We start from the raw sequence: 12,542 nt of genomic DNA on the forward strand, positions 1-12,542 counted from the left end.
ATTTTCGGGGGCTATCTTCGCATAGCTAATTGAAACTGTGAAAACCAATTTTTCCTATACTTCGTCAAAAGAGGATAAGAATAATTTTGCACCAAGGGACCTACTCAATAATTTCGTTATTTCCAGAATGAAATCGTTTGATCGAAGCATATAATTGATCGAGTAAAAAATTAACTTTTATTACTGAACTAAGCTTATTCCATTTATTTAATGATAGCGGTATCATTGTTAAGGATATGCGATGGAAGCCCCGTTTACTATTTATACTATAAAAGCATTAAATCATATAGCTAGAATAATTTATTTTAAGCAAATTATTTAATAATTTTAAGCAAATAAAGGTGTTAAAATAAACTCGATCGAAATACTCCGAAAGTATACCCTAAAATATATGTGGACTAAACTTTGGAATCGATATATAAAAAATACCTTTTCAAACAATTTCGAGTAGGTCGGAAACGCTAACTTGTTTGAAATAGTTGTCCTTGTAACTATTTAATTTCGATTCCTGGTGCTAGGGGACATTCTATTTTCACATTCGACTGTTGAAATTTCAGTTGTAAGACGGATTTTTTTTATGTCCTTAAATTAAAATGTTAAGGCTTTCAAAAAAAATAAATTACTGCATTGATTTTTTTGCAAAGTAGTGAATTATTATTTTTTTCAATCTAAGAATCTGTGACTATAACTTTTGTAAAACTTATTTTAATATCGATGGAAATAATTTTATATGTTGTGTAACTAGATGGATAATCCCAAGAAACTGAGTCGAAAATATAAAAGCTTCCTTGATTTTAAAAATAATAGATGATAATAAAAATCGACATCTTTTGAGCATCCAATAATGAAAGTCACAAGTTATTCAAGCCTGACAAGTCTTGAGAATGGCGATTATATTAGAACGCTCTAAACATGTCGACTTTTACGTCCCTCTTCATGTTTCTTGAAACCAGTTGAGTTTTTATCATCAATTATAAATTATACTGTTTTACATTTGGGTCTTGATCATTAATTTGATAAGGATTTCACACTCGTTAAAGTGAACATATGCATTTTAATATTTTAACAGAATTCATGTGGTCTTTAAAAACATAAGAGCATCAATATCGTAAAATTTATATTTAATTTTGAAATTAAAATTTTGAGACCAGATATTTGAGTTAATGAAATTAAATATTTTATATTTTAAGTTTTTGTGCCCCCATTTCAGAATCTTATGTACCTTACCAGGGGTCTGTTTAGAAGAAATTTGGATCCGTTAACGGACCCTTCACAAAATATTTTAACTTAAAAACGGACCCTTCACAAAATGATTTTTCTTTTAATCGGACCCTTCACAAATTTGCTTATCTTCATTATTATTTTGTTAATCGAATAAACCCTTTCCAGGGCAGAAAACAAGAAAGATTGATGTAAACGAATTAAGTTTTGTCTTCGGCAGACGATTCTTCCATTATTCGTCCGAAATGAATATTCTGCGTTCAGCGTATAGGCTAAATACCAAATTTTTGTATGTTGCATCTCTAGATTAGAAGCAGCAATTGCTTTTTATTTTTAAAACTTTAATTTTTTTAACTATAATTTTACAGTGTTGAGCATAATCTTGTATCTCTTTACAATTTAAAGACTCCTTGAAAAAGTTTTTTTTTTTTTTTTCTGCAATAACGGACCCTGGTTGAAAGAATGTGAGTAATTTTTTCACAATTTCCCGAAAAACGGACCCTTCACGAAATGTCTGGACAGACCCCTGCTTACGAACTCTGTTTAAAAAGAGAGTATCGGATATATTAGAAAAAAATAATCATATTTGCATTATTTGGTGGTAAATGTAGCTTATCGTAATTGAAGAATATGCTGCGTGATAGACGTTTTATGGTGATTTTGCGAACGTAAGTTTTATGATGTGTCGAAACATGAAGATGTAATTTGCTAATCATCTTTATCCAAAGAAAACCATGTAACCTAAATATCTAGCTGAACGAAGCGATTTTTTAAACAATGAATTATATAATATGCAACAACATATTATTTCAATATCTTATTCTTGAACATAACATATTCCAATGTTTTTAAAATGCCAGTAAACATTCAGCAATTCTTTCAGTTATAGAAAAAAAGTAATATCGTAAATTATAGAAAATCTTGTGAATGTGTATTAGAATTACTATACAATCAACATTTTATTTTTCCAGCTCTTTTTTTTCTTCAAACTTTCTTGCCTAGAAGATTCGATTAAAGCTAAAAAATATTATCCATAAAATTTTGTATACAGCTATAAAAAGTTATGTTAATTTGTTTTTAGTATGAAATCCTCGAATAAATATAGCAAAAACAACATAATCAAAATAATGTCAGATAAGAAGTTCATGTATTTAAATTCTAAAAACTTAGAAAATCATAAATAATTTATAAATCTATTCAAATTTTCGTTTCAAAGGAGATTAAAATAAAAAGAAATTTGCTTTTTGGACAGAAATCAGTTTAAAAATTGTCTATTGCCTAGAAACTTTGAGATATTTTCTATTAACTATTAATTAAATCTCTCCGAGCAATCACAGAACATTATTTCAATTTTTTTAGTCAGAGCTTGGATGTTTAACAACCTAGTAAAAGTAAGTATTCCTCTTTTGAATTAGTCAATGGGTTATCTTAAAATATTCATTTGCGCAGGCGACTTTTTTTGGCGGTTTTCTAGACTATCGCCAAATAAATAAACCTTTATTACAATCCAAATAACGACCCAATTTTTTTAAAAATTTTACTACCCCCTTAATTAAAGTGTCTAGATTCCAAATATGTAAAGAAAATATGTGTTTATTCAGAGAAAGTACGTTTTTGTGTCTGATTTCATAACTTAATTAATAGTTATCGCTAATTAGTTGGAATATTTGAGGTCACCCCCAAGAACCATTAAGATTGACACTTAGTTCGTGAAAATCCGATCATTGGAACAAAAGTTATTCAGAGTGATTCGTTTTTTTTTTTTCTTTCTCGACTGTACATAAGTTAAAAATAAATAAATTGAAATAAATAATATAAATAAGTTCAAATAAGCTGAATTATGGATTACTTCGAAATGAAAATTTAGAGAAACTGCAATAAACGTTGAAAATGGTTATTAAGGCGACAAGGGGCTTTCAATTTTTTTTTTTTTGAAATTATAAAGGGATTTGCTTGAAATTTTCAGGATACATTTATATTGCTAAAAACAACTTTTATACAAAATTTCAAAAAATTCTTCAAAATTTAAGAAATTAAAAAATTTAAATTTTTCAATTTTTTATGTTTTTTTTATATTACTCCTCGCGTCTGAAATTTTGTCAAAATGACAAAATTCTTTTAAAATATTACATATTAGGTAATATTGAAAAAATTGTTGGAAGTACTTTTTTTATTTTTTATTATAGAAACAAATAACATTAAAAAAACAGTAAAAAACCTACATTTTTAGGAAAAAATCATGATACCTCTATAAAATATCATGTATAAAAAAAATACTATTCACTTAATTCAAAAAACTTTTCCAACAAAATGTTAATAATATTCATAAATATATAGCATTAAATTCTCAGGTCAATAGAATGAAAATTCATTACGCTGGAACAGTTTGAAAATTGTAAATTTCTCAAAAAAGACATTTTGAGAAAAATGACTTTTAGTACTTTTTCATTGCAAATTTTACATCTGAACAAATATTTCTTGTTTTTAATATAAATACCTATAAATATTGTCTAATGAACTAGTTTNGTCATTCCGTCACAGCAAATAGATGTTAATAACTGCTAGCCAACCTGAGGTTAATTTTCCAAATTCACATTTTACATTGCTTACACATTATACTAAAAGTATAAAATAGTTCAGAAAAATAATAGCTGCAAAATTCGCAGAAACTACCAGTTCTAAGCGGCATGCCAAAAGCTTGGTTGCCAAAATGTCATTCCGTCACGCAAATAAAAAGTTCGTAAAATTAAAAGTAAAAAAGATAGAAAATCCTGTTTTTTTAGTTATGAAGCGCATTATGCCAATAACAATGATATGCATGAGGGGAAAAAAATGTTTATTTGAAATTAGATACATAGAAACTTCAATTAATTGTTATTTTGCAAGTCAAAATGTCATTCCGTCACATATGGAATTGCCCTAAGAGAAAAACATAGTAGGTAATATTGGCGTTAAAGAAAACAAAGCGATATTTTTTTAAAATTCGCCAAGAACACCTTACTGAAATTTAGAACATTTAGAAATAAGCTGATTTCTTATTATAATTTCTTTTAAAAATATATTTTATTAATAATATTTTTAACTAAGCAAAAAAATTTTTTTAATGAAACAAAGTATTGTATTTAAAAAGTTAATAAGTATATATTTTTTATTAAATACAATTAAAAAAATACTTTGCACATAGATACTCTGCTTTAGATACTTATTTTTCCATGTTTTTTTTTTTAATTTATTTTTGCAGGTTATTATTTTATAAGTGAAACTTCTAATGCGACATCCAACAAGGTTGTGTTAAACGTTTAACGCTACCATGGAGGGGGTATGAAAGCACTGTTGCGTTAAACGTTCAACGCTCCTGGGGAGGGGGAATAGCAGAGACAGAGCGAGAATGAATGCGTGGCACTCGAACGCATGCGCGTAGAAAATGATAATTTAAAGATGCGATCAATTGTGAATTGTAAGCAATGTTAATAAAGTCTGTCTTAAAGAAACAAAATGATTTCACTAAAAACAATTTCTACCCCTTCCTATTTTCATTTCCACATTACGAAGTTTCACTTCTTCTGCACGGAGGGACTCCACGCACTATTTTTTTTTATTTTATTCGGAAACGCGAGATGAGAATTACTAATGCTTGTCGTTTTCATAATTTATTCATTACATTGTTGTTAGAAATATTATATTTTATTTTAAAAGATGCCATTTATTTTTAATGGTATTTTATTAGAAATAATTTCTTAAAGTAACCGAAAGATTAAATAAATTATAGATTGTATCTAAATATAATCTGAGGTTTCAATACTCATCATTAGCAAAAAAAAGTACTAACTCGTGGATCCACTGTAGCTTTTCCGAGGTACCATAAGGTTCCGTGGAACATCATTTTGGAACCTCTGTCTTAGACATTGGACTTTAGGGTGCTGAAGCTGAGTGTTACAGTTAGGTGGTTAGTCGTCTGTGGCTGTAAGAAGTACTCACTAGCAAAATTCCTGCAATTCTTTATAGAACCCTAGGGTTCCGTGGAACACCGTTTGAAATCTGCTGCTCTAGGTAATACTAATAATTTTTATAGTTTTAATGCCTTTCTATTTTTATTATATTTGTAAAAAGACACAATTTTATTAAAAATATTATCGATAATTAATAATAAGGATATTCTGGATATTAGTAAAAACTTAAACGGTAAATTCCCAAATGATAACGTCAAAAATTCAGAATGCATGACACAAAATAAATTAATAAATAATTTAAATTACGTTTTCAATTTGAGAAAAAAACATCTTTAAACCTGGAGTCAAGTAATTTCTTTTATGGAGTCAAGTAATTTTATGGAGTTAAGTAATTTCTTAAATTCTGATATATTTTATTAGAAGTATCTTTATTAATATTTAGGATCTTACAGCATTATCATTATGAATAATAATTCTTTTTATGTGAGGGCAAACATCAGCTATTTGAAAGCTTCTCTCTAGTTAAATTACAAATTTAGTATTCCAAAAGATTTTGCTGAAAGGCAGTTTCAGGGAAAAAATTTTAATTCTGTAATTGCACGTTCGTAAATGTTTCTTTTATTTCACAAAAGAACTTAAAATAATTTTTCATTCAAAAAACAGTGTTATAAAAATAGAGTTATGCAAAAATACACATTAATTGAAACTTTATTAAAAATAGCTTTAACTATAATACCCATCGTAAAATTCATTCATTTGTCAATAATATCCTATTTAATTACTATATTTTCAAAAAAAAAAAAAAAACACTTTTGTTCTTAAATGAGAATTAAAATTCATCCATAATTTTTAAATCTTGAGAAAATAGTAAAACACAAAAACTAAACTGGCTTTATACTTGCGAAGCATTTTTATACTATTTATTATATTTCTCTCTTTTGACAATTTGCTCCTTTTGGGATAAGCTGTGAAAACAACAGTTTTTAGTACATTTAAAATATATTGGACTGGCTGGAATTACGAAAGGCATAATATTGGATAATAAAACTAAGTAAATGGCAGAAGAAAAAAAAATTCAATGACTGTGTTTGTCGCGCATATAAAGTTGTCTGATATTCAAGTTATGAAATTTCACTTATATAGTTTGTCTATAGAAAGAACTCCCTACTCCATGAAGTCTAAGGCAGTCTGCTGCTATGGAAACAAGAAATAGTGCATTTTAAAGAGGGGAGCATCTTTCTTCCTTGATTCTCTTTCTCTTGCCAGCCCGACTCAAAAACTGTCTTAAATAATGACCCAACTTATGCATGAAATAGTTGAACTATAGTCACCGCCACCATTCCAGACGAATGTCTGGAGAGTTTTTGACAAATACAAACTATACATTGTCCGCTGGACATGCGCAATATCAAGCTCCATCTACATCTGGAAAATCCTCATATATTTGAGGGTGAATGGGTAAAGGCATTGATGATTGATTATATTTAAAACTAAACACCCCCTACATTACCTGAACACCAACTTCTTATCTTCAATACATAAAAATTTGAAACATTCTAATGCTTATAAGGTGTCAAAGCCTTTGTAAGTATTCGCGATAGCAACGCTCGATTGCGCCATCTGGAGAGAATACCGGTTCCATGCTTTTTACTCTTCTCTTTTCCCTCTCCTCCTCTTTTCAATTACGTAGGAATGTGTATACTACGATTTTTTTTTTCTTTTTCTTATTATTTTTCGTATTTAATCATTAAAAGTATTATTTTTTTAATTTCTATTTCTCTTTCTTTTAAAATCACGACATTTTTGATAGCCATCAAATCTTGAGAAACTAATTTTTGACATGCTAAAATTGCGACAAAATTATTTATTTCCTCGAAATAAGTTTTAACTTAAATATTTTTCACAAAATTTCAAAACACCACTCCAACGAAGAAAATCTGTAATTTAGACAGTCGTTATTTTTATACTAATTTTTGTTTCTTTTCAGGTGCCTTTTTATTATATGTCAAGAAAAGAGAGACTCCTGCAGCACTTGAAAGACACCAAGAGTAGTAACAATGCCTGGGAGTTTTGTGAATTGCTTGACTCTATGAATAAACTTAAATCGGATACTGATACGAATAAAAAATCTTTAAATAGTGATTTAATTATGAATCGTCTTAAAGACATAATTCATACTGAAAAACCTGAATATAACATAAATAAATTTATCTTGATGTCCCTAGGGAATAGAACTCATCACTTAAAAGAAACTGAGTTTATATCTCGATTTCTTTTGGATATTGATAATTTTGACTGTGGAAAACAGAATTCAGAAGAATATTTAATGCATTTCATACAAGAATTCGAACGTCTTATTAATTTGTATGTTTCTAGTCTTAGATATTATGGTAATAATATGCGTTACAGAAAAGACTTCAATGCTTTGAAAGAAATTTCTACTACTTTAATGGGTATTACAACGAGCTGTACAAGAGACCTTCTAAGAGCATTACTCCATAAATACCAATATCATTTCTTGGACGAAGAGAAGAAAAAAATTGGATTTTTGATGGTAGAGGCTATTACACCTATTGAAAAATTTGTATATAGAAGCGGTAGTATTGAAACGTACAGTAAGATAAAAAGTTTTTTGTTGTTACAAAGATCCTCCCTTCAGTATTTCAGAGATTTTTTTGATTCATTTCCTGTTGATGAAACTCTATTTAAACGTTTTGATATGAACAGGATAGATTTGTGCATCGAGGAATTAGATAGGAATATTGATATTATGTGTGAAGATGCTGAAATTTGGGCTTCTCTGGATGATGATGAGGAGGATGAGGAGTTTTATATCGAAGATTACGAAGAGCATGATGACCTCAAAGAGGATGGCGCATCTACAATGCCTGAATCGCATGTGTGGTGGGCTAAGTGTTCTCAAACCCTAAATAGTTTAAGGATTAATCAATTTCTTAATCAACTTTGTTATTTCTCTTGAGCTGTAATATGACATTCTAATAAAAAGAAATTTCTGTATGTAACAATACTCTGGATATTGAACTTTTTTGTTGTTGTTATGAATATAGGGCTGCCATTGGCTACTAAATCGACTATTTTAAAGCAATACCAATTAGCGCGACTATTTTAGTGGAAATATGAGTAAAAACAAATAATTTACAATGAGTTGCGCAAACTCGGTGCCTTTTTTTTTTAGCCAATTAGCGACTAAAATGAAGAATAGCTTCATGAGTTTCTCCCTTTCCCCACTATTTTTTTTTTTTTTGCAGCGCTTTCGTTTCATCCAAACTTTATTCTTCCTCGGTCAAAAACAAGACAGACATGTTTTACGAATCAGACTAATGGAATTGAATTGCTCCTCCTGCTTCAGGAAGCTAATGTAATATCTCTGTGGATTACGTTTTGTTCCCCTCTTTTAATTTAAACGAAGAGGCAAAATTAAAACAAATTGTCTTTAAATACACAAGATGTGTAGTTAGTTTTTTTAGAGCGATTTAGAATAGAAAAAAAAGGCACATGGTGATATATATATGGGTGATTCTTACGAAATATGACAATTCACTGTCCCTTGCTCCAAGATCTAATACTATAATACTAAAAGAACTTTTTTTTAAAATTATTAATAAATAGCATTGCTGTTACCATTTTAAAATGACTTTGCACTAGCATTGACTGTTTTGTATAGTTAAACAATTTAATTGAACTTCAAAATTTCATGTTTTTGTTACGTCCCAAACAATGTCTCCAATAATAACTAGCTTCAAAACTTCCCATAAATTTTTCAATATCTAATTTTTTTTTATCTCAACCGGTGTAAACATTTCTAGAATATACGCAGAGGGTATTATTTACAAAAACTTCGTTTAAGATAATTTTTTCTGTCAATAATTTATTTGCCCAAGAAAATCTGTCATTTTCCTGGCTACTTTTATTTAGTGATTTATTACCAAAATAGCTAGCGCAGCATGTCCTCGTTTGGATTTTGTGCCACTAAACCCTACATTCAATCAATCAAACCAAAATAGCCTATGCGTTAAATTTATTTCATTATTTATTTTTCTAAGTAATATTTTCTTTTTAAATCGCTCGTATAAATAATACATTTTATAATCTTTGATAATAAATATGATATCAGCAGGAATGGTATCAGGATTTCTGTCACCTTCTTCTTTAAATGTTATCTTAGTTCCGGCTTTCCAATCAGGTTTGACATTAATGGTCAAAACCTTATTTTCTCTTCTAGTTACTCCATGATTAACAAAATTTCTCTCTATTCTCATTTTCTTTGTGCAGCCTATCAAAACATCTTCTAATGACACTAAGAGGTCGTGATAAATAGGCGGGTTCTTTACAGGAGGTTCTTTTCTTTTAGGTTTTGCTCGTGGGCATCTAGTTGATTGAGCTCGTTGAAAATGCCTGTAGTTAGGTTTCTCAAACATATTTCCATTGGCTCCAAAAAACAAATTAAAACCTGAAATATGAACACAATTTAAAAATAATGTAAAAATACACTTAAATAATATAAAAATAAAAGAGAGCATTAAGGTTATTCTAATATTATGCAAGTCTGGCAATTTTACACCTTGTCAGCAGAATCAAGCAAATCACAAACTTTCCTTAGTACGCTTAGGTAAGAACCTTCTCTAAAACACCTTCTCTTTTTGCTTTAATTTTGACATTCATTAATAATTTGTGTCTTCTATTTGTGGTCAAAATGCTCGGTCTTTGACTTGTTTCTAACTGTTCCTTACCTCAATTGAGAAATTTCTGAGTCTGATTTTTTTCAAATTTTTTTTCTTTAAATTAAAAAAATTGAAAATATGCAATGCAGATTTTAGTCAGGGTAGTAAGTGACCAGAGTTTTTTCTAAAATAATAATAATAATAATAAAAAACTACTGGACTCTACTTTTCAAGATTTATTTGGGTTTTTTTTTAAAATTATTTACAGTCTTAGAGTAAGTCTTGCTGTATTAATAAATACCATTAATATAATTGTGTTAATTTAGCTCTATATTTTTATATATATACATATAAAGCATTTTCAATAACAAGACTCGTGGGTCTGATAATTTAAAATATATTTTTATAAAAAGTTTTCTCATTTTTTTGAATGGTTCACTATCAGTTTTCAATAAATTACCGGTTGTTAAATGAAGCGCTATTTGAAAATTTTAACCACAGTAAGTGAATCTCTAGTAAGTACAAAAAAAAATTTACACTAATAATAGAACAAATAATAATTAAAGAACTGTAACAAAAATGATTATCTTGCACATTGTAGAAAAACTCCCAAAATTCACTTTTGATATTTACGTCCAACAACAAAATACATATTTAATTGAACTGTGCCAGTAGGATTTAATAAATTAAATTATTTTTTCTGCTTAAAGCAAGATTCTAAGCCTTATTTGTATAGTCTATTTTGATTTAGAAAATAATGAATATTTTTATTGTAAATTAATTATTTCTTAGTCCGGCACCACTCCTTTTCTTTCATTATATTTTTCATCTATTATGTCGATTTTTCTTAATAAAATAAAGTGAAAAACGAACAGAAACTATCTAAATAATCTTTAAGGTTAATTTAGAATAATGCAGTTTACCTCAGTAACCTAATAAAATCCACTTAATTATGCTGTACTTAATTATGTATGTATATATATTAGGATTTAAAATTGATCAATGAAGTTTGTTTATATATCTTCTATTTTCTTTCCTTCTTCTCTTTTTTTTCTTTCAGGTAAGCAAAGCAATTTGAATTTTTTGAGAAATATTTAACTTCATTTAGAAACGTTTAAATTAATTATTTTGTTTAGAAGAACTTGAAAAGGGTATGTATTTGGAGCAAAACTATTTTAGAACATTTTGTAGCAATTTATTTTTTAAATTTTTTGTTTTCTTTTTTTGAGGAAAGCAACTTAGGTACATATTCAGAAAAATGTTTTTGAGTTTAAGCACATGCTTATACTTTGGTTAGCAAAAATGTTTGCTAATTTATTTGCCATATGCATTCAAATGTAAAATACCAAACCTTACTAAAACAGACAAAGGCATAGTTATGGCTAACAACACTGGGGACAAGATCAGCTTTTGCACGCCCTGATATACACGCACAAACACATATATATAAATATATAATAATTCGATTAATGAAATGTAATAAGCTATTAATCAAAGAATGAAACTGATTTTTCAGAAAGAGGCAAAATAAGATTTAAAATAATGAGTCAAAATGGAAAAGTGCTCAAAGCAGCAAAAACCAAATTTGTTTTAAATTTAACAATTTAGAAAGCTAGACACACAAATCAAGCAAAAAAAAAATTCTAAAGATAAGTACGTTAGCAAAAACAGCACTTCTTCAGGGGACACACTGTCTGCTAACACACAGGAGCTTTTCTGTCCTCAGTGGTAATACCAAAAACTGACTGTGCCCTGAGGCCCCATAATGGATAAACTAAATATAAAAAAAAGCAATTAAAAATTCAAAAATTGAAATGAAAATGCAATGAAAAATTAACGAAACACTAACACAAGTCAATTGTACACGGAGAAAAAAGTAATAGTGAAATTCCCACATGTAATAAGCAAAGTTACTAATCGTATTAGAAAAAAAGTAAAAATAAGCAATATTGTAAGCAACAAAGTATAATTGCTCAAAACAATACATGAAAAACAAACAACTGGAAATACAAATATATCAAGTGATGCATGAAATAAATTACACTTACTGGGATTAAAATCAGCTCTGAATTGAAGAAACTCTGAGTAGGTGAAATGATCAAAATTTTGCTTGTTTTGAAAAGGTGCTGGACTATCGCCATACTTATCATACTTTTCTCGTTTCGTTTTGTCACCCAAAACTTCATAAGCTTCAGAAATGTCTTTAAACTTAGATTCAGCTTCAGGAGACTTGTTTTTGTCAGGATGGTACTTTAAGGCCAGCTTTCGATATGCCTTTTTAATGTCATCATCAGTGGCCTTTTCTGACACACCTAATACATCATAGAATTTTTTTCCCATCACAAAAGTAACTTCACCTAAAAAGCATTATAATTTTATATATAAATAATTATAATTTTATATACATTATATAATATAAATAAAATGCAAAATACTGCATTTTTACAAACATTATAAAGAAAGAGAAATCAAATGAATCTTGAAAGGAAATATACTTACATTAAATAAATTTTAATTATGTATTTGATAAATACTGGTCATGTTTACATCATTTTTTAGATTAGTTATTAGCTATAAAAGCAATAGTAGAGATTTTTAATATTTTTATATAAAAACGAAATAGTAAAACCTGAAGAAAAGTTTTTAAAATGACTTTCTTTTGATTACCTATGCATTTTATCAATAAATG

General features: G+C 28.2%; 1 protein-coding gene across 1 annotated transcript; it reads right to left on the reverse strand.

Moving 5' to 3' along the window:
• Nucleotides 1–9,280: 9,280 nt before the first annotated feature.
• LOC107446346 (dnaJ protein homolog 1-like) lies at nucleotides 9,281–12,243 on the reverse strand (the record flags this gene model as incomplete). Its single annotated transcript, XM_043056317.2, is given in 2 exon segments — nucleotides 9,281–9,642; nucleotides 11,902–12,243. Coding segments are annotated over 2 exon segments (654 nt in total), but the record flags the coding sequence as incomplete, so codon positions are not given.
• Nucleotides 12,244–12,542: the final 299 nt, after the last annotated feature.

The sequence above is a fragment of the Parasteatoda tepidariorum genome, unplaced genomic scaffold, assembly GCF_043381705.1.
Source record: "Parasteatoda tepidariorum isolate YZ-2023 unplaced genomic scaffold, CAS_Ptep_4.0 HiC_scaffold_984, whole genome shotgun sequence".
In the NCBI taxonomy this organism is placed as follows: Eukaryota; Metazoa; Arthropoda; class Arachnida; order Araneae; family Theridiidae; genus Parasteatoda; species Parasteatoda tepidariorum.